The 27,595-nt window shown below is 34.8% G+C and overlaps 1 protein-coding gene across 4 annotated transcripts in view; it reads left to right on the top strand.

Moving 5' to 3' along the window:
• The window catches only part of LOC111158948 (Ral GTPase activating protein catalytic alpha subunit 1), a 246,811-nt gene that overhangs the window by 102,895 nt on the left and 116,321 nt on the right, over nt 1-27,595 (top strand). For 3 of the 4 annotated variants that reach the window (XM_022521311.1, XM_022521309.1, XM_022521306.1), the window contains 10 exons: nt 4,925-5,092; nt 8,228-8,352; nt 9,387-9,603; nt 10,787-10,963; nt 16,538-16,690; nt 18,511-18,704; nt 18,952-19,050; nt 20,002-20,157; nt 21,534-21,662; nt 25,427-25,552. In XM_022521311.1, coding sequence (XP_022377019.1) covers nt 4,925-5,092; nt 8,228-8,352; nt 9,387-9,603; nt 10,787-10,963; nt 16,538-16,690; nt 18,511-18,704; nt 18,952-19,050; nt 20,002-20,157; nt 21,534-21,662; nt 25,427-25,552 — 1,544 coding nt within the window. Of the gene's footprint in view, nt 1-4,924; nt 6,473-8,227; nt 8,353-9,386; nt 9,604-10,786; nt 10,964-16,537; nt 16,691-18,510; nt 18,705-18,951; nt 19,051-20,001; nt 20,158-21,533; nt 21,663-25,426; nt 25,553-27,595 lie in introns of all 4 variants that reach the window. The other variant, XM_022521296.1, reaches the window with a different exon arrangement.

Genomic DNA, 27,595 nt, shown 5'->3' with positions numbered 1-27,595 from the left:
AGGCACCCTTTAATTAAAATTTTTTTAAAGGTTTTATTTACTTATTTGACAGAGACGCAGCAAGAGAGGGAACACAAGCAGGGGGAGTGGGAGAGGGAGAAGCAGACCTCCCGCCAAACAGAGAGCCCAATGCAGGGTCCATTCCAGGACCCTAGGATCATGACCTGAGACGAAATTAGACACTTAACAACTGAGCTACCCAGGTGCCCCCAGTATAATTTTCTTAAAATGAAAAATGTATTGGTTATTTGTCTATTTCCAAAATTTAAGAGTAAGGGAAACAGTATTAGAAGGATGAAAGAGTAGAAGATAGTTTAGCGGTTTAAATTTTAGTGTTCAAAATTAAAGTTATTTGAGGTTGATTTATTGCTTTTAACTTTTTTGTGAGTTGAAACTTATTAACTTCTCTAAGCCAGAGAATTATGGGGCATCAGAAGGAGGCTTCCTGATTTAATGACTAGGAAAACCGAGTTAATAAACTGCTAGAATCTATAAAAGTTCAACAAAGTTGCCAATATAAGAACAATTTAGAAAAATCAATAGCATTTCTTTATGCTGTCAATGACCAAAATGTAAGCAATAAGACTCACAATTGCAACAAAACATCAGCATAGACTCTTTTTCCATGATTTCGGTGATGTAGATACTGCTTTGAATTACCTGTAAATTGAACATCCAGTCTTGAAAAGAGTCTTTATTAGACTATGTTAGTAATAAAATTGGAAACATGGATGCTCTGTGGTTCTTACCTTGAAAGTACATTGCCATGTTGCCCAAATAGGCAAAAACATTTTTTAATTACATAAAGGACATTCATTTCCTTTAGGTAAATCCAGAAAAAAACTTCAGCTTTAAAATGGTATGAACTTCTTTGTAAACTGATATAAATGATTTTTATAATTCCACTAGTGTTTATGATTGATCAAAAATAGAATTTAACTTTGGGTAAACAGGATTTGGCTCTTGATTCTGTACCTGTTTTGTAAAATTATTTAAATTTCCTAGTGGTGTGTTAGTGTTACAACTTAAGAGATTATAGGAACTAGGAAGATTGAGGAACTAGGTTGATATTTTATGAATTAGCAGCTACTAATTTTTATTATAAAAGACATGCTGTACTTTACCAGTGTTAGTGTACTAAACCTCTACTATGTAACAAGAGTTATTTCAAGCACTGGGGATATTGTGATGTTGATACAAACAAAATCCTGAAGAAGCATAATTCTAGTGGGAAGAAATTTTTTTTACACATTGCAAGCTTTAGTTTAGAGTTTATCATTCAAAATAACAAAGAAAACTTTGCTTTGAAACAGAATATTCAGGGAAGAAAAACTATTCCAGAAGTAATTTCCAGAATTAATTTCCAGCATTTTTCATACTAAACATTATTAAGGAAATCCGGAGATAAAACTTGACATTTCTAGCACTTTGTAGGCTCCATAGGAAGCATTTTATCAATGTTCAAAAGTTTTTTTAAAATTTGTTTAAAAACTTTTTTCTTGTTTTGCTTGTTTAATGGTTACTAATACTTTAGATTAAAATAATTTCATTTAAAGGCTACTGTTTTTCAAGGTAAAATATAAGCAGCATAATTGTTTTGAAGACCCATTTTTGTTTAAACCTAAAGCCACTGTTATTTTCAGCAATCCAATACAAAGTTTGTCAGTTGTTTTCTTCTGTAATTCACTAATATTTGTATTTGACTAAGTCTTGATTTCTAAGATTCTTATCTTTAGAGATAAGTCATTATGCTGCTTTATAATTTAACACAATTAATTTTTGCCAATTTAAAAATATTAATGAATTATTTCATGACTATATGACAGATATTATTCAGGATACTTAAAACATGGACTAGTTTTTGCCCTCAAATCCCAGCTCTCTGCTTTCTAGCTGTGTAACCTCGGACAAGTCACTTAGTTTCTTCAAATCTATAAAATGGGGATAACAACGCCTACTTCACAGTGTTGTTGTGAGAATTAGTGAGTTAATATATGTAAGATGCTTGTAACAATGCCTCACATGTAGAAAAGACTATATGGTTTAGCTATCATTTAGTGTTTTTCTCCTTAACAGAATGCAGGTATACAGGCATTTCTTTAAATTTAAAGCTTGCTCCAGTCAGTTATGCTTAACTGCTGACATTGATTTCCTATCAGCAGTTATTTTCTTCTTTGATGTTATTCAGTTACTAATTTTATATAGTTATAAGAACTATATTTAAAGCTTAAATACTGTTTTTTTTTTGTTTAAATTTAAACTTAAGTTCTCAAGCAGTATATTATTGATAGAAAAATATGCTTTTTTTTTAAAAGCTCTTGCCTCTTAAACTTGCATGAAAGTATTGGATATTCATAAAAAAAAGTTAAGGAAAAAAAAACTGAAATAATGGTTATATTCTTTAATTATGCAAGGTGAGGACAGGGTTGGGAACAAATTCTTAAAAAGAGAACTTCACAGAAATCTTTACTGGCTTGTTTAGAATAGAAAAATTATGAAATGTCAGGAACTTAAAATTTAAAACTAATATTCTACTTCTTTTCTGAAGTTCATATATTTGCTAGAATCATAACATTATCTTTTTTTTTTTTTTTTAAGATTTTATTTATTTATTTGACAGGGAGAGAAAGCATAAGCAGGGGGAGCAGCAGGGAGAGAGAGAAGCTGGCTCCCCGCTGAGTAAGGAGCCTGACATGGGAGGACCCTGGGATCATGACCTGAGCCGAAGTCTGACACCTAACCGACTAAGCCACTCAGGCTCTCCCATAACATTAGCTTTTAATAAGGTTTTAAATTTTAAATTTTGAATTGAAGCAGATGAAGTCTCAACTTTAAAATTTTCAAGGCTTTTTATAGAGAATTAATTTTTATCCTTTGCTGATCCTCTTAGGGTATTTTGTGGAAAGAAACTTGGAGTGCATTTTAAAAATAACCTCTGCCTCAATAAAACCAAAATACATTTGTTAAGTCAGATAAATAAGCATTAGTTATCTGCTGCAATAATAAATGGGTATAAATGCGTAAATGTTTAGTTTCTGAGGAAATGTTTCACTTTTCATTTAAAAGAATTTCTAAATGGAGTGTATGAAGAAGAAAACCAATGTCATATTTAGATATAGAAATAGATATAGAAATAAATATTTAGAATATTCCCCTCAACTGAATGATAAAATAGATTGTCTTAACTTCCAGCAGTATTGTGTATTTGACCTGAGCTTGAAATCTAAATGTATATCTTCAGGAATATAGTTGAATCTTAAAATACAAACTTCCCTTGTTCTGAATCTGTATAACGTGACTCCTTCTGGACCTTGTAAAAGAACTTGATATGAATAAAATAGCAGAAAGACCAGCCTCCTTTTATGCATAGCATGGATCCCAAGAAATTTTAAGTTACTGTCCCCATTTTATAAATGAGAACACTGGTCTCAGAGTCTGGAGTAAGAAAACCGAAGTTCTATACCTAGCACAATCAGTAAGTTAATTTGTGGTCTTAGATAAGTCACTGTTTTACTCTGGATCTAAATCGTCCCATTTTCAGTTATAGTTCTGTTACTTATTATCTTTGCATCATAAGCCTAATGAATAACAACATCTGACTTTTTAACTCTTTGTCCTTTTTTCATTGTATTTTGCTGGCTTACAAACAAAAATTTTTTTAACGTATTTCTTGGTAATGTAAAGGCCAGGGTGGATTCATAGGTACTGTATTTTAATTATAAAATTTCTAATTTGCATATATCTATAGTACTATAGATATATAGTACTATATATCATAGTACTTCAGGTTGTGATTTTCAATTTCATAAATGTTTTTGAGGATTTACCATATACTGAGCAGCGAAAGCAATGCAGTGACATAGAACACTAAGCCTGCTTCTCATAGTTTCTGGTATTACCTCTTTGGGCCTCAGTTTCCTCAGTAAGAAAATTAAATTAGATAATCTGTAATGCCCATTTGACTCTAAAATCTGTAATTCTTAGAGATGTAAAAAGATACCCTTTTTTTTTTTTAAGATTTTATTTATTTAGAGAGAGGGTGTGTGCATGCATGAGCAGGGGGAAAGGCAGAGGGAGAAGGAGGGAATCCCAAGCAGACTCCCTGCTGAGCATGGAGCCCAGTGCAGGCTCCATTGCAGGACCCTGAGATCATGACCTGAGCCAAAATCAAGATTCAGACACTTAATCTACTGAGCCACCCAGGTACCCCAAACGACCTAGATACAATTTTTAAGATTTGATATTTGTTTAATGGTAAGGGCCAATGATAGGCAGAGAAGGTTTCTTCCTAGTAGATTAAATGGTGTTTGTGAGAAATGGGAAAAAAAATTTTTTTAGCACTGTGTTTGATAGGGTGAATAGATATTGATGCTGTAAAAAATAATGCAAAACACCTCGGTAGAAGAGAGGGAGATTTTCATTGTAATATGTGATCAAACAAATAAGCAAGATTTAAAGAAAAGATGATGCCTCTTGCCTGGTAAGGAAGAAATGAGAATTTATGAGACCCTATAAGATTCTACAGTGGAATACCTAAATCAGCTTCCTGTGTTAAGTTCTACTTTTTTATGCTTGGAACTTAAATAGGAAAAATTGAATAGCAAGTTTAAATTGCTTTATTTATTGGCACAGCTCTATCTTTAACTGCACTTCCAAATATTTCATCACCTCACTATTACTATGCATGTTAACATCTTAAAATGTATTCTGATAGTTTTCTAATTCATTGACACTACATGCTATATTGGCTTGTGCCCATCGTTATTTAAAAACAAATTTCTATTTTTAATAGATTTCATTGAGCTTACCAAAAAATCTCAGAATTTTTTTATTTTAAGCATATGCTTAGGGTATGGTTGAAATTTAATAATATATTCTTCATGTTCATGTAGTTCCTACTCTTCATAATTTTTCTTTTTTACAGATATTGATGATGCTCAAATACTTCCCCGCCCAACTAGAGTCAGACATTTTTCACAAAGTGAAGACACTGGAAATGAAGTTTTTGGTGCTTTGAATGAGGAGCAGCCATTGCCTCGAAGTAGCAGCACTTCTGACATCTTGGAACCATTCACTGTTGAGCGAGCCAAAGGTGCAGTTCCTGTCATTGACAGTTCATCCCGTCATGCGCCAAGCTTGCAGAGTTCCACAGAGGCTTCTTCAATAACTAGATCCACTGAAAGCCACATCACTGATACTCATAGTAGAGAGTCTTCTCTGGAAGTTGGTGATAGCATATATGACCATCTTTGTCACTTAATAGATCCAGTAGAACTTGCAGATTCAGCTTTTGAACAAATCCAGTACATTGACCTTGAAGGAGATGACGATCTTCTTTCCTCCCTGAAAGAATATTTTAAGGAAAACCAGGAAAATCATAGTAAAAATGAGTTAGGTAAAGATGCAGCTTCCGAGGAAATGATTATTGCAGTAAATAGGGATGAACGATCATCTTCAGATAAATTAGAATACATAGACCAAGAAAGTAAATCAGAAAATACCGCCTCTTTTGTTGGGACTCCTGAAAACATTCAGTTTCAAAAAGAACCAAACTCAGCTGTCTTCATGAGTAGTATTGCACCTAACCAGTTAGGAAGTTTTATGAGAACAAAAACTTATGAAAAATCTAAGGAACTAAACAGTGACAAACAGTCCTCAGAACCTAGTTCAGGGAGCCCTTGTGATAAAGAAAAAAGGAAACACCTATATAGACAGACAGCCACAGAATTAGATGCCTGTGTGGATACAACATTAGTCGAAAAGGTTAAGGGTGTGCAAATCAGTGAAAAAATCATTGTCCCACATGTAATGCATGCCAAGAAAACTACACTAAAAACACCTCTTAACCATAGACTGCCTCATGTTACAAGCACTAGCAAGCTTTCTCCAACTAAAAGGAGCTTGTCTGAAACAGTAACTCATAGAGCCAAAATCATGAAAATAGCTACTAAAAAACGAAATACTGTTCATGTTACTTTTAGACCATCTACTGAGTCAGTTCAGTTTTATAATCCTCTGGAAAACAAAGAGGCTCCATGGAAGATGAGACTGCGGAAGCTTGGTGGCTTTAGTAGTAGTAGTAACAGCAGCACTAGCAGCACCAGCAACCCCCATATCAGCTCAGGTAGTTTGACAGAGTTAGTAAAACCTGGTGTGTACAGGCCTCTAGGTACAGTTGGTACAGCGCCACTAAGTAAGACAATGAAGGAATCTACAGAGATTCCCACCACTCTATTAGAAAAAGAAGGAATTGCAAGTAATCAGTTAGGTAGTCGTAGTACTCTTAGGTCATCAAGTCATGAGGCAGGACTACAGCAGGGCTCCCTGGGTGGCGTTTATAAAACTGTTGTACATGCTCTTTCGAAGCCGAAGGCAAATGTTTCCCCACAGAGGCAGAACAGAATGCCACCAGAGGCTCCACTGAGGGATCTGTACAGTCATGTAATGGGCTATTTTGGAAGGAAAGCTGCAGGTGAGCACTAACAGTGTGCAGAGCGCAAAAGGAGAAAGACAGCACCAGTTTGGCTTAATGCAACTGAAGCAAGCTATAAGCAATCAAAAAGCTTTGGGATGGTCACTGCTTTTTCTCTGTTTGGTTATGCATGCGCCTTTTCCCAGCTGTATTTTTCCCAGCATACAATGTTTATTTAAATTACTAATTTCCCTTTTAAGGCATTTAGTTAAACCTCTTTGCTGCTGAACAAGATAGGAAAGAGGGAGATACAGGAAAATTTTAATGACCTTTCAGAGGCTACCAAAATCAAATATTTTTCTGAGTATGTACTACATGAGCCATGAAATTAAGTTTACTAAGTAGTTGGAATACTTTCTCCCCTGCCCCCTTATAGTTTATATTTAAAAGAGCACCGGCTGTATCTAATTGAGTTCATTATTTTTATTGCTGATTTACTTGGTTTTATCTTTTATCTTGGATGAAAATTACTTTGACATTTTTAGGTCCTACAACCAGCCACCAACGTTTTATCATTGAAGGAGAAATTATTTCTTAAATCTCAAAGTGGATTTAGTTACTTTTCATATAAGCAATTTCAAAACAAGGGGTAGGCTTTTTAGTTTTGCATTCATTTGTATAGAATGCAAGTCCTTAAAACACTTACCAGTGCTTTTCTTTTTTCTGAGATTTTAGATGTGCATAAAGGTTTCATGATAGCCAATCATGATTTAAATATGGAACCTCTATGGACAGATTACAGAAAGCAAGATTATGGTAACTGTCTTCTCTTATCTTGATTCAAATTTAAAATAACTTTACAGATATAGAAAATTAACTTTCAGCAGTAAGGTAGGTTTTGATTTTGTTTGTTTAACATGGTTTTGTTAGCATGATTAACAGAATGCCGTATAATGCATCTTGCATTGAGCCATTAATGCCACTTGAGGGCAGTATTCGACAGCTTAGCAAAGCCTGGCCAGTAATATAAAGATAATGGTATTTCACAGTGAGCTCTTGGCTAGTGTATTTTCTTAGCCTGAAATGCTTTTTAGTTCATTAGGAATATAAACAATGCTGGTTTTCTTTTATTGCAGAGAAATTAACTTTTCAACAGCATAATAGTGAAGTAAATATCTTATGTTCTATAAGTTTTTTTTCCCAAGTTTGAAATTTTCTTATTAATATAGTCATAAAGAAATCAAAATAAATTTTGTGTTTTCTTTTTACAGAAAAGCCTTTGTGAAAATAAATCTTTTTCTCTTAAAACAATAACATTAGACTTTGTAGTGTACAGAAATGACATTATGTCACGCTTATAAATTTTTTATTTATCTAAACTTAAATGCATTTGTATCCCACTGAGATGTGGATAGATTCAAGGGATAGATTCCTTGTAAATATTCCTTGGAAAGGAATGGAATTCTAAGTTATTAAGACTCTAAATAAAAGCATAGAGGCAGGAAGAAAGATAAATATACCAGTTTCTTTATAGGCGATATTAACCTAACTCCAGCTAGTGCTTATCTATAAGCTTTCTTGCTGTTTAAGGTTACACTGAAGATTGACTAACATCTGCTTAGTTAAATAAAGTAAATATCAATTTACTAATTCCTAAAATTAAATCTAAAAGGAGAAAAATTATTCATAAATGCATGTTTGGCAAATAATTGATATGGCATAGGTGATTTGTTTTGGGTTGTTTTTGTTTGTTTCAAATTCAGGAAATGCAGTTAAGTTTTTTCTCACTATATATAGTTATTTATTTATTTTTAGTCAATAAAGAGGACATGAGCCCAAAACTGCCCCCTCTTAATAGTGATATTGGCAGCAGCAGTGCTAATGTTCCTGATCTGATGGATGAGTTTATAGCAGAACGACTTCGAAGTGGTAATGCCTCAGTAAGTGTTATTTTATTTTATTTATTTGGTTTAGCAAGGAGAGTAGAGAAACTAAAAATATATACCTATGTGTGTGTGTTTGTGTTTGTAAATTTTTACTCAAAATAATCTTCCTCTAAAACTTAACCCCTTTTTTGAATTAAGATCTTAAATTCTACTTTTATAATATTTTTTATTTAAAGACATTAAACAAATAGGCTTATAATTTTGACCAGAGTAAAAGATTAGAATACCTATTTGCTTAACTACTTAGGTATAAGCCTCTACCTTCCTAGTCTTCCCTCTGCTTTTTGTATTTGTTCATAGGTCACCTTCCTGCCCACTGCTGGCTCTTTCTTAACAAGAAAGATAACGAGAGGTCTTCTGACCCAACTCCTATTGGTTTGATAGCATAAGTATTGATTACTTAATCATTATAGATAACTTCAGAACAGATTTTAAAGTTCTCTTTGTTTTATTAGAATTATGGCAGATTGAAAATAGAAGCAATTTTACCTCTAGTAATGCTTAGTTGTTAAGGAAAGATAAATATATGTAGAATTGCTTTTTTTTAATGGTCATGTTCCACTGTTTTTTTTTTTTATAAGATTTTTATTTAGAGAGAGTTTAGTTTAGTTTAGTTTTTTTTTCCTTGAATGGGAAAAAAATAATAGAATTATTATATATAATCGTTATAGAATAACCTCTTTGCCATCATTCTTTCCTTCCTCCACTATCTCTACTATTTGCTGCTACTTTTTCCATTTGAATACCTTGCTCTTTCTACCCTCTTAACTTCACTCCATGGATCCTTTGAGGCTTAAAGAATCTTAGACCCAACACCATATCACGATTGGGTCTCTACTTTAGACAAACCAACAGTAATTCAGGTAATGGCTCCATACAGTTACGTAGACTGTTTGGTTAGTGTGTTTCCCACCTCCTACTTCATACCCTAAATCTCAATTTATTATAGTGATTGTCTTGGAAATTCAAGATTTCAGATGTTTAATGAGATTACGTTTTTAATAGTAAGATGTTTCTTGAATTTTTAGACTATGACAAGAAGAGGAAGTAGTCCAGGCAGTCTTGAAATTCCCAAAGACCTCCCTGATATTCTAAATAAGCAAAACCAAATGCGCCCTATTGATGATCCAGGTGTGCCCTCAGAATGGACTTCTCCTGCCAGTGCAGGGAGCAGTGATCTTATCAGCTCTGATAGTCATTCGGATTCTTTCAGCGCTTTCCAATATGATGGCCGAAAATTTGACAGCAAGTATCTTTTTCTATTTGAGCAGTATGTTTTTTGTTGATTGTTTTCTGTTTGAGACTGACTTGTGAATTATATAACCATCACTTTCCTCTCTAATGTTACTGGACAAGGGTTCCCACATATTATGATTTCACTTTTTAGTGAAATTCCAAAGGAAGTTTTAGGGAATTCAAGTCGGGACCACTTTATTTCACCAAACTAAAGGCACTTAAAAAACAGAAACCACTGTCCTTTCATAAAACAAATGATATTTTAGAACCAAACATACAGAAAGGAAAAAAAGTTAGAGTGGACTTGACATTAGAATAATGGATAGTCATAGTTATGAGTCGGTGCTGTTTCATGCATTTGTATTTGGGAACCACTATCTAGTTCAGTGCTTCGGTATGTTCAGTACAGTTATGTTCAGTGTTCCATTACCCAGAGCATTTCTTGAATAATCGCTTCATGTTAAAATAATAGCATTGATATTACTTGATGCTGTATCACTACCACATAGCTTTTCTGCTGTAATTCTTTGTTACACTTGGTAGTGAAGAGTACCAAAATCTAAAAATGTTTTCTGCCTTCATGGATTATGTGCTACTCGGATCTCAGAATGGAATTTATGGTTTAAGAGAAAAATGGTTTATTACATATGAGCCATTTTTATTGTATATACCTAGAGTAGAGAGTATAAAGTTCTTAAAAAGCCTATTACCAGCTATCAGAAAACATGGATAAGAATAGTGAAGATACATCATACGTATCTGTTTTTTTTTCTTATTGTTGTTAGTAATAAGCTATGAGAACTTTTAAAAATTTGTTTCTAATTATAAACTTTAAACTGTGTTAACATTATTTACACTTGTCTGAGTGGTATGTGAATAGATGTAGGGGGAATGTTAATGTTTAATCATTTTGCTGAAGCAGCTTTGTCTCTTTATTTTAAAAGATTTTATTTATTTGAGAGGGGGAAAGGAGAGAACACGAGGGTGATGAGCAGGGGCAGAAGGGGAAGCAGACTCCCTGCTGATCAGGAGCCAGACTCCAGGCTTGATCCCAGGACCCGGGGATCATGACCTGAGCCGAAGGCAGATACTTAACTGACTGAGCCACCCAGGCACCCCACTGTGTCTTTTTTGTAAATACTTTTGTTTTGTAATTGAGACTTCTATGTACTAGCATTTCTTCTTCCTTTAGATTTTGGCTTTGGAGCTGATGCTGGGATTACGTCCTCTGCTGATGTGGATTCAGGTTCTGGCCATCATCAGAGTGCTGAAGAGCAGGAAGTGGCTAGTCTAACCACACTTCAGATAGATTCTGAAACAAGCAGTCTTAATCAACAGGCTTTCTCTGCTGAAGTTGCAACGGTTACTGGTAAAGTTACTCAAGGGAATGTCTTAAGTGCATTTTTAAGCCACCAAAGAATCTGTTTAGGATTTTATTTGATAGGTTTTAAGTATTACTTATTAGAGTTTAAGCATTATGTTTTCATCTATCTTTATGTAACAATGGAGGGAAAAAATGCATTAATGTAAGAGTTTCTTGGCCTAGAGTCTACATGGTAAATTTCAGGGGATTAGCTGAACTCCTGATATTGTACACAGAATTTTATATATGTTTGCATCACTGCGTTTCCTGTAGCAATTTTTAGATTACTAAAAAATAGTTGAGAAGTATTATCTTCTTTTCACTGTGTTTCAAAGTCAGCCCAGATTTTTAATGATTTCTTTAACAAAGTATTTATTATAGAAACTGTAGAGAATACTGCCTAATAGGCGGCCTATTTATCAATATACTAATAGTCTGTATTAATACAGTGAATTATGCTTTTCAGCAAATTTTTTATATGGTCAAATATATGATGAGTGGGATCCAAGAAATTCAGTTATGAAATGCAAGATCACATCATTGCAAGGTTCTTGGTCTCTGGTCACTGTAGTGACCACTGTAGTGACCAGAGGGATCCTGGGCAGCTAGTAGCACATAGATTAGTGGTTCCACTGGATGATCCAAATTTCCTCTGGTTCTCACTGTCGTTTAATGCCCTTTGATGGGTGATTATCCATTCCAGTTTTTTTTTTTTTTTAAGCTTTTATTATTTGAGAAGAGCGAGAGAGCACAAACAGGGGATAGAGGGAGAGGGAGAAGCAGACTCCCCGCTTGAGCAGGGAGCCCGAGGCAGGACTCAATTCCAGGACCCCAGGATCCTTACCTGGGCCACCCTGGTTCCCCTGGAAGTTCTTAATTCTCCTCCCATTCCACACCGTCCTCCCCTTTGTCATGGCAACCACCAGTTCTCCATATCTGTGGGGCTGGGTTTTATTTTGTTTTGTTTTACTTTTTAGATTCCACATATAAATGAAATCATATGGTATTTGTCTTTTTCTGTCTAACTTACTTCACTTAGCATAATACTGTCGAGGTCCAGCCATGTTGTTGCAAATGTCAAAATTTCATTCTTTTTTGTGACTGAATAGTATTCAATTGTCTATAAAAACCACGTCTTTATCCATTTATCCTTAAGTGGACTCTTAGGTTATTTCCATACCTTGGCTGTTGTAAGTAACGCTGCAATGAACATAGGGATACAAATACCTCTTTGAATTAGTGTTTTTGTTTTCTTTAGATAGCTACCCAGTAGTGAAAGTACTAGATCATACGGTGGTTCTACTTTTAATTTTTTGAGGAACCTCTGTATTGTTTTCCAGAGTGGCTGGAAGGTTTAGTGGTGTTGAGCATCTTTTCATGTGTCTGTTGGTCATCTGTATGTCTTCTTTTGAAAAATATTCAGATCTTTTGCCCATTTTTTAATTGGATTGTTTTTTGTTATTGAGGTAAAGGAGTTCCTTGTATATTTTATATATTTATTGTGTTCTATGAATCCTTATAAATTCTTTATATATAATAGGCCCTTATCAGATATATGATTTGGAAATATCTGCTTCAGTTTAGTAGGTTCCTTTTTTTTTTTTTAAAGATTTTATTTATTTATTTGACAGAGAGAGATCACAAGTAGATGGAGAGGCAGGCAGAGAGAGAGAGAGAGAGAGAGAGAGAGAAGCAGGCTCCCTGCTGAGCAGAGAGCCTGATGCGGGACTCGATCCCAGGACTCTGAGATCATGACCTGAGCCGAAGGCAGCGGCTGAACCTACTGGGGCGCCTGGGTGGCTCAGTGGGTTCCCTTTTTGTTTTGTTGATGGTTTTCTTCACTGTGAAGAGGCTATTTAGTTTGATATAGTTCCCCTTGTTTATTTTTGCTTTTGTTTCCCTTGCCTGAACAGATATCTAAAAAACATTGCTAAGACCAATGTGAAGGAGCTTACTGCCTATGTTTTCTTCTAGAAGTTTTATGTTTTCAGGTCTTCGACTCATTTTGAGTTGATTTTTTTGTATGATATAAAGTAGTAGTTTAGTTCTATCCTTTTACATATAGCTGTCCAGTTTTCCCAACAGCATTTATTGAAGAAACTATCCTTTCTCCATTGTATCTTTTACCCTCCTTTATTGTAAATTCATTGCCCATATATGCATGGGTTTTTTTTCTAGCTCTCTGTTCTGTAGATCTCTGTGTCTGTTTTTATGCCAATACCACTGTTTTAATTACTACAGCTTTGTAGTATAATTTGAAATAGGGAGCAGGATGCCTTCAACTTTGTTCTTCTTTCTTAAGATTGTTTTGGCTAGTTAGTCTTTTGTTATTTCATACAAATTTTAAAATTATTTATTCTAGTTCTGTGAAAAATGCTGTTGGTATTTTGATAGGGATTGCATTGAATCTGTACATTGTTTTGGGTGGTATGGACATTTTAACAATATTAGTTCTTCCAGCTCATGAGCATGGCATATGTTTCCATTTATTTGTGTCTTCTTTAGTTTCTTTCATCAGTGTCTCCTAGTTTTCACTATATAGGTCTTTCACCTCCTTAGTTAAATTTATTCCTAGGTATTTTATTCTTTTTGATGTGATTATAAATGGGATTGTTTATAGTTCATTATTAGGGTGCAGAAACACAGCAGAGTTTTTACATATTAATTTTATATCCTGCAATTTTACTGAATTCATGTATTCTGACAGTTTTTTGATGGAATTTTTAGGGTTTTCTATATATAGTATCATGTGATTGGCATATAGTGACAGTTTTAATTCTTCCTTTCCAATTTGTGTACCTCTTATTTCTTTTTCTTAACTAATTGCTACAGGTAGGATTTCTAATACTATGTTGAATAAAAGTGGGGATAGTGGGCAAGCTTTCACATTTCACCATTGAATATGATATTAGATGCTAATTCGTCATATAAGGCCTTCATTATTATATTGAGGTGCATTCCCATTATACCCAGTTTGTTGAGACTTTTATCATTAATGGGTATTGAATTTTGTTAAATACTTTCTGTATCTGGTGAAATAACCATATGATTTTTATCTTTCCTTTTGTTAATATGGTGTTAGCACATTGGTTGCTTTGTAGATGTTGAACCAACTTTGTCTCTCTGGAATAAATCCCGCTTGAGCATGGTGTATGATTGTTTTTCTGTGTTGTTGAACTCAGTTTGCTAATATTTTGTTGAGGATTTTTGCGTCTATGTTCATTAGGGGTATTGGCCTCTAATTTTCTTTTGTGGTGTCCTTGCCTAGTTTTGGTATGAGGGTAACACTGGCCTTGTAAAATGAGTTTGGAAGTTTTCCTTCCTCTTCAATTTTTTGGAAGAGTTTGAGAGGGATAGGTGTTAAGACTTCTTTGGTGTTTTGCAGAATTCACCAGTGAAGCTGGGTGATCCTGCAATTTTGTTTATTAGGAGGTTTTTGATTACTGATTCAGTCTCCTTACTAGTGATTGGTCTATTCAGATTTCTGTTTCTTCATGATTGAATCCAGGAAGATTATACATTTCTAGGAATATATCCATTTCTTCTAGGTTGACCAGTTTGTTGGGGTATAATTGTTCATAGTAGTCTCTTATGATCCTTTGTATTTCTGTGGTATTTGTATTTGTATTTCTTTCATTTCTGACTTTATTTGAGCTCTTTTTTCTTCTTGTGGATCTATGTAAAGGATTGTCATTTTTATCTTTTCAAAGAACCAGCCCTTAGTTTCATTCATCTTCCTTTATTATCTTTTTAGTCTCTATTTTATTAATTTCTGCTCTGATCTTACATTATTTCTTTCCTTCTACTGACTTTGGGCTTTGTTCCTTTTTTTTTTTTCCCCCTAATTTTCCTAGGTGGGAAGTTAAATTGTTTATTTGAGATTTCTCTTTTCTTGAGTCAGGCCTGTATTGCTATGAAATTCCCTCTTAGAACCATTTTTGTTGCATTCCATAGGTTTTGGTATGTTATATTTCTGTTTTCATTTATTTCTAGGTATTTTTTCTCCTTTAAGTTTCCATTGACCCTGTATTTATTTAGTAACATGTTTAGTCTGCATGTATTTGTAGTTTTTCCAGTTTTCTTCTGGTAATTGATTTCTAGCTTCATACTGTTGTGGTCAGAAAAGATGCTTGATAAGATTTCAGTGTGCTGAATTTATTGAGACTTGTTGTGTGACCTAATATGTGATCTTTCCTGGAGAATGTTCCATTTGTATTTGAGAAGAGTATATTCTGCTGCTTTGGATGGATTGTTCTGTACATACCAGTTAAGTCCATCTGGTCTAATGCGTCATTTAAGCCCAATCTTTCTTTGTTGATTTTCTTTTAAAAAGCCCTAATATTTTAGGGGCTTGCTTGGTACTAGTAGCACTCCCATGCAACCACCACAAATTGTTCATATAGTATTAATTTATGGTATACATTATTTAAATTAACACGAGTTTCTGTTATTTGCCAGACACCATACTATGCACTGGCAGTACGTCAGTATGTAACCACAGATACAATCCCTGTTCTTACAGAGTATATGCACTAGTGAAGATATTTAAAAGTGAATAGTTTCAGGTCAGTGTGATAAGTGATATAATGGTGAGGAACAAGTGCAAAGAGCAGAGATTACTTATTTATCCCAGATATGTCAACATGGGGTAGGTTTCTCAGGAAGGGGTGTCTAAGGTGAAACCTGAAAAATAAAAAGTTAACCAGACCTATGGGAACAGGATAAGGGCTCCATGCAAAGGGAAAAATATGTGGAAAAGGCCAGAGGTATGCTATGTATTCTGATAAATACCAGCAGTTTACTTTCTATGACTAGAACTTAAAAGTACTAGGGGAATTATGGAGTTGTAAGAAAGTTGCAGAAAGACTGGAAAACCACACACTAAAAAGTTTGCACTTATGCTGTGTCCAGTAAAGAGGCATAAAATCCGTAGAAGGATTTTAAATGTGGGAGTACTGTCAGATTAGATTTTTAGATTTTTTTTGCTGCCTTACGAAAAATGGACTGGGAAGAAAGGAGAGCGTGTGTGTGTGTGTGTGTGTGTGTGTGTGTGTGTGTGTGATGGGGGAGAGACTGAAGACTGGGGACCACCAGGGACTGTGTGTGTGTGTGTGTGTGTGTGTGTGTGTGTGTGGGGGGAGAGACTGAAGACTGGGGACCACTAGGGACCATTGTACACCAGGGCAGTAATGATAGTAGCACATAGAGCCACAGTGAGCAAGTTCCTCTTCTTTTGAATTGCTCCAAGTCTGACATTAGTGAAATAGAGTAGCAGTGGGTCCTAGAGTTTCTGTAGCTGGACCAGGAATGGGAGTAGACATTCTCACTCTCACTGATGGCTTCTATGAACTGGTATGTCCAGTTCTAATTCCATATGAGTCCCATGGAAGAAATCAAATGAGACCCCTAGATATAAAATCTTGTACTGTATTTTTATTTTATTTACCTCTTTGGCCAACTTGTAACCTGTTATATCCTTTGATGTTCAGTTGTGTTTTATTGGGGTTTTAAGCATTACATCTTAGGTAGAGGGTGTTGAATATTCTCTTTATTGTAATTTTTATTAAATTGTCTTTACAGGTTCAGAAAGTGCTTCTCCAGTCCATTCAGCTCCGGGATCCAGGTCACAGACACCTTCTCCTTCCACACTGAATATAGATAACATGGAACAGAAAGATCTGCAGCTTGATGAGAAGCTCCACCATTCTGTTCTTCAGACTCCAGATGACCTAGGCAATATTTGGAAATTAGATATTTGCCATTTTTCCTTTCAGAGCATTAATGATAGGAGATCTTATTATTTAAATTATTTAAAATTTTGTTTTTGAGAGGGATAAGTAAGAGATAAATCAGTTGATTTATCACTATATTATGCAGGTTCTGTAGAGTAGGGAAATGTTAACAGTGATGGTTAAAACTGCAGTGTTTTGTGTGTTCTTTTATTTCATTGGGTTTACACCAGATTCTTATTTTCTATTATCATGAGAGACAATTTGGTAACTTTTTTATAATACGATCAGTTATTATATACTTTATGTGGAAAGAGAAAAAAGTCAAACATGAGAGGTAAAGGACTTACATATAGTTAGAATGAACTTAGAAATTATGAGCACACTGAGATATTATCAAGTAGGAATAATCCTTACCAACTTAGTAATTATTTTGCCTTTTCCATTATATACACTGAATAGGATAATGGTTTTTTTTTTTTTTAATTTATTTATGACAGGGGCGCCTGGGTGGCTCAGTGGGTTAAGCCACTGCCTTCAGTTCAGGTCATGATCCCAGGTCCTGGGTTCGAGCCCCACATCGGGCTTTCTGCTCAGCAGGGAGCCTGCTTCCTCCTCTCTCTCTGCCTGCCTCTCTGCTTACTTGTGATTTCTCTCTGTCAAATAAATAAATAAAATCTTTAAAAAAAAATTTATTTATGACAGACACAGCAAGAGAGGGAACACAAGCACAGGGGAGCTGGAGAGGGAGAAGCAGGCTCCCCACTGAGCAGGGAGCCCAATATGGGGCTTGATCCCAAGATGCTGGGATCACGACCTGAGCCGAAGGAAGATGCTTAACACCTGAGCCACCCAGGTGCCCGATGGATGTTTTTTAAGCTGGAGGAGACCTATAGTGATGTCTAGCTAAAACATCTATTTTACAGTGAGGAAGTGTAGCCATAGGAATTGTGCTCTCTTGTGCTCACATGTGCTCTCTTGCTCTCTCTGTCAAATAAATAAATAAAATATTAAAAAAAAAAAAAAAAGATTTGGGAAGCTTGGGTGGCTCAGTCGGTTAAGCCACTGCCTTCGGCTCAGGTCATGATTCCAGGGTCCTGGGATCGATTGAGTTCCTCATTGGGCTTCTTGCTCGGCAGGGAGCCTGCTTCTCTCTCTGCCTCTGCCTGCCACTCTGCCTGCTTGTGCACTCTCTCTCTCTCTCTGACAAATTAAGTAATTTGTACAACATCACATAATTAATGACAGAAATGAGACTAGGATCCAAGGTTACCTATATTTCTTACATATAATGTTGCCAATTTTATTAAGCAAAAGAAATGTAATTATAGAAATTTTAAATTATGTTTTAGTAAAAATGTTAGTTTTCCCATGTTATTATCATATCCCTTTTAATGCTAGGCTTGACTTAATTGTGAAATTCATTTCTTTGAAAGTTTTAAGTACAAAGAAACAGGCTTATGAAGACTTCCTATAGGAACTGCCTTCAGCCTGAGATATTCTATTAATTGATGCTATAACCTAAAGTGACCATTTGATGAAAGAGAGATTATGTACATATAAATATGATCTTTATATCAACTGTAATAAATGTATCTAGTATCTGCATCATTTCCTCCTTAGGTAAATCTTAGTACAGGTGCTATTGAATAAGTAATTATGAATTATGAACTGGTTGATTTTATCAGGAAAAAATAACACTAATGCATAATGACACTTTAAAAATTCACTTTTGTAGATATTTAAGTTTATTATTTTGACTCCTTTGTGTTTTGTGATCAATTCTTCAGAAAAATTACTGACAATAGTCTATTTTTTCTACAGAAATCAGTGAATTTCCATCTGAATGTTGTAGCGTGATGGCAGGGGGTACACTCACAGGATGGCATGCTGATGTTGCTACTGTAATGTGGCGAAGAATGCTAGGCATTTTGGGAGATGTCAACGCTATTATGGATCCTGAAATACATGCTCAAGTTTTTGATTACCTCTGTGAACTTTGGCAAAATCTAGCTAAGGTAAAAACAAAAACAAAAAAACAAAACATAAGAGGAGAAAGAAAGAAAAGTTAAGAAGTGGAAGCCTTAGATCTCATAGCTACCCACCACCCCGCCTTGCTATAAACTGGTTCCCAGCAAGGTGAAGTCACTTAACCATGTTTAAATATATAATTAATGATGGGAACTGGAATTAAACTCAAGTTTAAGATAAAACAAATGGAAGAACACTTTTATAGGTGTGTTGCATTTTATTTGAAAATTACAGATTAGAGATAACCTTGGCATTTCAACTGATAACCTGACCTCCCCTTCACCACCAGTTTTGATTCCTCCACTGAGAATTCTTACACCTTGGCTTTTCAAGGTAAGCTTTTAAGATATAAAACGTTAATTTAAAAGGTTCATTTAGTAAATACATATGTAATCAGTTTTAAATATTTGATAGATTTTTTAGGTTTTATATAGTCTTCTAGAACACTTAGTTTTTAACTAGTCATTGGGGTTTATATAAGAGAAGAATGGGCACAGCAAAATTATTATACAGGTGCATCATTTTTACTTATTTATAAAACAAAAATGAATGTAGAAAATTATGTTTTTATTATATTTAAGTGAAGTATAGATCTCAAATTTGTGTCAGAATGTGCTCTATATTTTTAAAGATTCAATTCTTGGGTCACCTGGGTGTCTCAGTCGGTTAAGTATCTGCCTTTGTCTTGGGTCATGATCCCAAGATCCTGGGATTTAGCCTCCCATCACACTCACTGCTCAGCGGAGCCCGCTTCTCCCTCTTCCTCTACAGCTCTTCTGCTTGTGCTCTCTTGCTCTCTCTGTCAAATAAATAAATAAAATATAAAAAAAAAAAATTTGGGAAGCCTGGGTGGCTCAGTTAAGCCGTTGCCTTCAGCTCAGGTCATGATCCCAGGGTCCTGGGATTGAGTCCCTCATTGGGCTTCTTGCTCAGCGGGGAGCCTGCTTCTCTCTCTGCCTCTGCCTGCCACTCTGCCTGCTTGTGCACTTTCTCTCTCTCTCTCTCTCTCTGACAAATAAATAAATAAATAAAATATTTTAAAAAAGATTTAATTCTTTTGAGTATTATTTGATATGTTTGGTGCATTTTCCTAAATGAAACAGTATGTGGTTATTTATACCTGTGTTTCATGTTAATATTTGCAGTAGTTTCAGTAATCCCAATAATTGATTCATTAAGAAATTGGGCCAACATAGAAATAAATGAAAACAAATATATTGCTTGCTTTATTCAATTTAACAGTATTTGTTTTTGAATATTAAGGCCAACATTTTTAAATTGTAGGCAACCATGTTGACTGATAAGTATAAACAAGGTAAATTACATGCTTACAAACTTATCTGTAATACAATGAAAAGAAGACAAGATGTTTCTCCAAACAGAGATTTTCTAACACATTTCTACAATATAATGCATTGTGGATTACTTCATATTGATCAGGTAAATATATACTTTCTAACCAATTGCTTTATAAATTTATCTTTGATTCTTGATTTTTAACTCTTAACTTTTAAGGTGTAGAATTAAAAATGCTCTCTTATGTAGTCATTTTATTTACAAGTTTCTTCCATTTTGTAACCTAATTTGTTTTTGAAACATAATTGAAAAGCTATTATAGTTAGGTGATCAACTTGTTTATTAAGTGTATCTTTCCTCTTAACAACTAGTTCAGCTGTTTTGCAGATATTAAGCCATCTTTTGCTTAGACTGACAAGTTTCTTTAATGTCCTAATGTACTTATTCTTGGGTGTTTTGTAATTGTTACTTAATAATTGGCTCTCGAGGCATATGGATTTGCTGATCTAGTCATGCAACAGTCAGAGGTTTTTTCTACTCTAAGAGTTAGCACATCATGTTTTCTTTTTTTCATGGATTGTATTAGTATAGTGACAGTTCTGTTGACTTGGCATTCGTATCAATGCATTAGCCAGTCATAAATATTACTCTAGAACATTACTTCAGGGGTTTTGATCCCGGCCATAAAACTAAAAAAAACCTATGGGAGGTTATAAGTCATGGTAATGAAACATTTTAATCATGATGGGCTTAAATTTCACTTGCAGTTCAATGAAAGAGCATTAAACTCATTTTGAAAGAGGTAATTATATCTCTCTTCCCAAAAAATGAAAATATTTCTTGCATTAATTTGAAGTGGTTACTTACAATGTTCTACCTTATAAACATGTCTCAAACAAAATGACGCCTTTAATTACTTGACAGAGAAACCTTTTGTTGAGGATAAATCAGATTAAGACAGCGTAAAACACTGCATCCTCATGTTGAATTCCAAAGGCAAAGTGAACGAATAACCAAGTTAAGAATACTCCCCCAAAAATGCCTAGGTCTGTATTTCTGAGACTAGATATTTGCCATCAAAGGGCTTCAGTTTATCTAATAAAGAGAATCCCTTCAGTTGTCACATAATAGGTCATGCAACTTTAGAGATCAGAGATCTCACATGGAAGCGAGTAGATGAGAGAAGCAGCCACTCTGCAGTTCAGTTTCATGATACATGGGTCTTATATTTTCAACCCCCTGAAGCAAAGAGCCATCCAGCTTGCTCTCTAGTGCAAAAAAAAAAAAAAAAAGCTATATTGATGTCAGTTAAATAAATGTTTTAAGTTTACTTTCCTTTGGCAAAATATAATATTAAGCATGGATTAATTAGAAGAATTAAAATTAGTCTTTCCAGTTAGGCATTGAATAGTAATTGCCTGTTTTACTGTTTCATATGTTACCTATTTTTAAGGATATTGATTAGCTGATACCCAAGATTAATTTATGAAATTCTTTTCCCTTCTTTGCTTATTCCTAAGGATATTGTCAATACAATCATCAAGCACTGCTCACCTCAATTTTTTTCACTTGGTTTGCCTGGTGCCACAATGCTTATTATGGATTTTATTGTAGCAGCTGGTAGAGTGGCTTCTTCAGCTTTTCTCAATGTAAGTCTTTATATCCTGTTCTTCATAATATAACAGACTGTAGTTAAACAGGACTCAACTCACAAAGCAACAAAGAAGGAGCCCTTGTTGATAAGGGTAACAAGCTGATGTTTAGGAAAATTTACAGTTTAACTGAAGTTACTTTTTTTAATGTAAATTTTGAAACACAGGAAAGTACTAAAATTGAAAAATTGACACATGAGCTATAAAAATGGATTAAATCTGATAAGCAAAACAAAATTTAAAATTGAGAAAATCTAAGGAATCAAGTAGAGGGAGGGAAGAAACTAAAGAGAGGGCAATGGGCCATAGCAAAAGAGATGGACCGGAAGTGAGATAATTCGAAAGTGTGCTCTAGGAGGAAACTCTAAACTCTGAAACAGCATGTGAGGATTTTTATAATAGGTATGGAGCTGTGAGACAATCCTAGGTAACTCAGTATAATTGGAACCTGCTCATATTTAAGTATGAGATAAACTAAAGATGAAGACAGTAGCTGGTTTACAATGCTAAAGAGTTTAGATTTCATCCCAAGGAAAGAATGACTAAGCATTGAGGGATTTTACACAAGGAGTGACATGATCAGATTTCTACTTGAGAAGGATCACTCTGGTGCAAAGTATAAATGAGAAATAACAATTAATTAAAAGTCTACTAGAATAAACTAAGAATATTGGGGAAAGAATAATCGGTCATACTTGACCATCATTTTGTAGCTTAGAAAGCTGTTTAATATACATTATTTCACTTATAAGCTGTGTAAAAGACCAACAGTGAATGAGAAGGAATTCTCTCTATTTGGAGGATGGTAAGCTGCCTAGTAGAGATCAGTGAGATGTCAGGAGGCTATTGCATGTACAAGGCAGGAGCTCAAAGGAGATGTCAGGACTGAAATGGAAAGCTGGGAGACATTAGCTTTTACATGTTACTGAAGGCCATGAAACTGGAGGCATTCATCTCGTGGAAATGTTCAAATAAGGGAAGAACCTGTATTTATAGCTAGTTGTTAACCCTGTTTCTCCAGTTCTGTAAGAACAGTGATTGCATCTTACTCATCTTGATACCTCTAGGACCTAGCACAGCACCATGCTTATACAGATATATTTTTTTAAAATTGTTAACAACTATAGAATGTAGGGCAATAAATAAGTACCAATAGGAGAAGCTCAATATAATGGTTAAAAAGCACAGAGTGTAGGGGCACCTAGGTGGCTCAGTTGGTTAAATATCTGACTTCAGCTCATGTCATGATCTCAGGGTCCTGGGATCGAGCTCCATCCACATCAGGCTCCATACTGAACAAGAGAGTCTGCTTCTCCCTCTCCCCCTGCTCCTACCCTGTGCTTGTGCTCGCTCTCCTCTCTCTCCCTCTCTTTCAATATAAATAAATAAATAATATCATTTTTTTAAAAAAATGGAGTCTAGAGCCAAATTCTAGGGTTCAAATCCTACCTCTGCCATTTAGTAGATGTGAGACCTTGTACAGATTGGTTAACTTCTGTGTGTCTTGGTTTCTTCATTTATAAAATGGAGATAACCTTCCTCATAGGGTAATTTTATAAGGATTAAATTAATTAACATTTGGAACATGGTTGGAACACTTTATGGACACTTGTATATGTGCAGTGTAAGAGTTTGTTTAATAAAATTAGTTGGTAATTCAGACAAAGGAGAGAGCTTTTTTGTATAGGGACTCAGGAATATTTCGTGGAAAAGATATTTGAATAGTCCTTGAAAGATTATTAGTAATTTTATACGTGAAAATATTGATGAGGGAAGGTATGCCAGGAGGGAAACAGGCATGAGTAAGCTGTGTTCTAGGAATGACAAATACTCCCATCTTTTCTTGAAGCAGGTTAATCTAACTAGGGAGTAGTGGACAGAAAGAACAGAAAGGTACTTTGGATCCCAGCTACAAAAAGTGTGGTCTGCACACCAGAAACATTTGGCATGATCTAGGTGCTTTTTAGAAATTCAGAGTCTCAGACCCCATCCCAGACTTACTAAAACAGAATGCACATTTTAACTATATTCCAAATAATTGATATGGACATTGAAGATTGAGAAGCACTGCCTTAGACTATATTCGGAAGGTCTTGAATGTGAGGGATCAGATGATAATGCTATATTAGATAAACAGTTAAATGTTTTAAATTAGGGAGAGAGATGATTGAGTCTGTGCTTTGGCAATATTATAATAAGTGTATTAATCTAGGAGTAGATTAAATGGAAGGCAGGTAAAGATGGTAAATAAATTACAAGGCTATTATAGTATTAGTGTACACAGATTATCAATCTCTTTGATACTGGCACAAGTTGGTAGACCTCAGAGGAGACTGATATATGAACTACTGAATTTTTTTTATCAATTTACTATGAAAACAATTACTACTGAGTAGGCCAGTTATTCTAGATTGACTAATCAGCACTTTTCCTGCACTTCTCAAGATTCTGCAGGAGAATTAAGCCCTAATGTCCTTACGCATCCATTTTATGTGACTAAATTTACCTTCTGTGCATGTAGAAAGGATGCTAGTTCTGTAACATCCTTGCAAAAATTTAAAAAATAGTCATATGTTCCACATATGAGGAACACTTGTTGAGAAAGACTGCATAGGAAGACAAATTATTGCAAGAATCAAACCTGACACCCCATCCCTCTACTATAAGGTTAAGGTTAGTCTTTTCTTCTGGATGATGTTGGAGGTACACATTCCAGTCTTCATCTTTGGATTCCATTTTAGATCCCATACACATCATCTTCCTTCTGTTAATGGGCAGCTTGTTTCTTCCCCTGACAGACAGTAAAATAATTGATTAGGTTTTGCCTTTCTTAATTATAATCACATTACAGTATGCTCCCATTATATCCACATACCTGAACATTCTTAGTTATCTTATGTAACTTTAAAGAAAAATCCTTAGCTAATCTCTTTTAAAATGCTGGTTTTTATGTTTCACTTTTATAGCTAATTTTTTTTTTATTTAAAGATTTTATTTTTCTAAGTAATCTTAACACCCGTCTTGGAGCTTGAATTTACAACTCTGAAATGAAGAGAGTCACGTGGTCTACCAGCTGAGCCAGCAAGGACCCCTATAACTAATTTTAAATTGGCATGGTGTCTATAAGCTTACCCTAACCTCTTGATGGTGTTATCTTTTATCTGCAAATCTGGATTATTTTTTAAATATGGAAGTGAGTTTTGTTGATAATCATAATGAAGTACTACTCCACTGCCTCTGTAATAACACTTAGAAACATAAGCAAATCCTTTTGGTGACAGATTGTTGTATTATGTGAATAGAAGTATTGTATTTCTAGCAGATTCGTTTTAGCATTTTTGTTAGGTATTAAACATATAAATTGGTATTGTAGGTATTTTAGTTAATAAATATACTAGTAGGTGGGTATTGGTGTTTGGTGGACATACTTCAGAAATGGCTTAATATAGCTAAGGAAAAAAGATGAAAAGTTACCTTCATCTGTAGGCCAAGTATAAATTCTGACTGTATTTAGTAAGTAGTATAGGCAGTGCTTTTCTCATGTGCATAATATCATAAAAACTATCTAAACTAGTGCCTGTTTTTGAAGAGACAGTTATTATTTTTATCCTTAGTTACTTTATTTATCCTTAAATAGTGACAAATACAATCTAGTGACATTGAGTCATCTGTCCATTAGTTATAACACAGTATGTTATGATGTGTGAGTTACCTTTAAAATGAAAGTATTTATATTTTTTCTCAAAAAATCTGATACCTAGGCACCAAGAGTGGAAGCACAAGTTCTACTGGGATCTTTGGTTTGCTTTCCTAACTTGTATTGTGAACTGCCTGCTCTCCATCCCAACATTCCTGATATTGCTATGTCTCAGTTTACAGATGTTAAGGTAGGAAATCAGATTTTCAGCGTTTAAATGATTTTATAGTAACAATGTATGGTAAGATTTGTATTCTTTCTTTTTCTTTAGAAATCCACATAATTGTTAAAGAACATTAACCAGTCATACCGCTCGGACACAAGACTGGAATGTCCATTAGCATTATAGTCTTTTTTGTGTTAACTTCTTTGGAAACATTTTCTCATTATCGTATCCATTCATATATCAGTATCTTAGGATTCTTTCATTCACTCACAGAGCATTTATTGAAATATCCCATGAGGCAGATACTGTGCTACTTCTAAGGCATCTAAGATTGAGATGGCAATAAATCTGCAAACTTTACTCTCTCTTAATTTCCGCATGTGAATATATCCAACAATGTAATGGAATATTCTGTTTTGCTGTAGGAAACTGGAATTGGGGTGGGGAATCTGTGTACCTGAAGCATTATAGCTCCTGAACAGTCATGCTGATAATCAATTTTTAAACTTTTGCCTTCTCTGAAAGAAATTTTTTCAGTTTGCTGGATTTCTGTATATACTTTCATACCACCCATATTTCTCTTTATGACATTTATTATATGTAATTACTTGTTTAGTGTTTGATTTATGCTTCAGACAAATAACACAAAGTCTTACTTACTGCTGTATCCCCAGAGCTTAATATACTGCTTGGCATCTGCTACTCTCCCATCCAAGTACTAACCAGGCCCGACCCTGCTTAGCTTCCGAGATCAGACGAGATCGGGCACGTTCAGGGTGGTATGGCCGTAGACGGCATCTGCTACTCTAAAAACATTTGTTGAACAAGTGAATTTCACTTACACATAAAATTGTATAGCTCAGTGCAAATTTGTAATAACAGTTAATAAAAACTATAGAAATTGAGTTTTGGTCTTCAGAGATGTAGTGTCTTTGGTTTCTTCTGTTTTCAGAAGATCCTGAAGGTCAGGGATAGGTAATAGTTTTAATTTGCTTAGGCAGTTTTGAGGTCGCTAGGGATTAGCCTAGCTACTACATATGATCTGCTTTTCAAGAGTGGCCTTATTGTCTTCTGGCCATTATATAGATAGTAATGGCTTAAACTATTTAAAAAATCAAAATAAACTTTGGGGTAGGGGTATCTCCAAAATAAAAGCTAATTCTAATAATGATGAAGAAAGCAAAAATCTCAAGAAAATGATGATTATTCTATTCTTAGCCAGAAAACTGAAGATTTAAGGGAAAATTACATGCCATAGTGGTCGTATTTAATTTTCACATTTTCACTGAAACCAGCTCTCTGTGTATTTTAAGCTGCAGCCACATAGCCACATGGAACATACCATGCTGTTTTTCAGTTTTGTGCTTTTGAAAATGCATTTCTTTCTGCTTAAAACATCTATTATGTAGACCTGTTTTCTTCTTCTTGTCTTTCTTAATCACCCACACACAAATAATCTTAGTCTTTGACCTTGATCATTTGTCAAAATCCTGTTTACCTAAGACCCTTTTGTGAAGTCTCCTATGACTTACCAAAGTTTAACTGTTTGTTCACATAGAACCTTGTATATGTCATCTTGTGTTAGTAATTGTTAACAAGTCTTCCTCCCTCCCTGGAATATAAACTTCTTGAGAATATATACTGCATCTTAACCATCCATTTCTTTCCAGCATTTAAGACAGGATCTATTGCATAGAAAGCTCTTGAGCTTAAACAATAGATATGTCCAAAGTACCTATTAATTACCAGCCACTGGGCTCGATGCTAAGTTTGCAGAGATAAGTAGAAAGTTACTCCTCCTAAGGAGCTTACAGACTATGTAACTGATAAGTGCTTTATGAATATATGAATGAATGAATGAATGAAATAATGATTTTTCTTTTTAAAGATTTTATTTACTTATCTGACAGAGATCACAGGTAGGCAGAGAGGCAAGCAGAGAGAGGAGGAAGCAGGCTCCCCGCTAAGCAGAGAGCCTGATGCGGGGCTCGATCCCAGGACCCTGGGATCATGACCTGAGCCGAAGGCAGAGGCTTTAACCTACTGAGCCACCCAGGCGCCCCTGAA

The sequence above is a fragment of the Enhydra lutris genome, unplaced genomic scaffold (assembly GCF_002288905.1).
Source record: "Enhydra lutris kenyoni isolate GAN:26980312 unplaced genomic scaffold, ASM228890v2 scaffoldscaffold4, whole genome shotgun sequence".
Lineage (NCBI taxonomy): Eukaryota > Metazoa > Chordata > Mammalia > Carnivora > Mustelidae > Enhydra > Enhydra lutris.
Note: the sequence above shows the minus strand (reverse complement) of the source record. Positions and strands in the feature narration are given on the sequence as shown.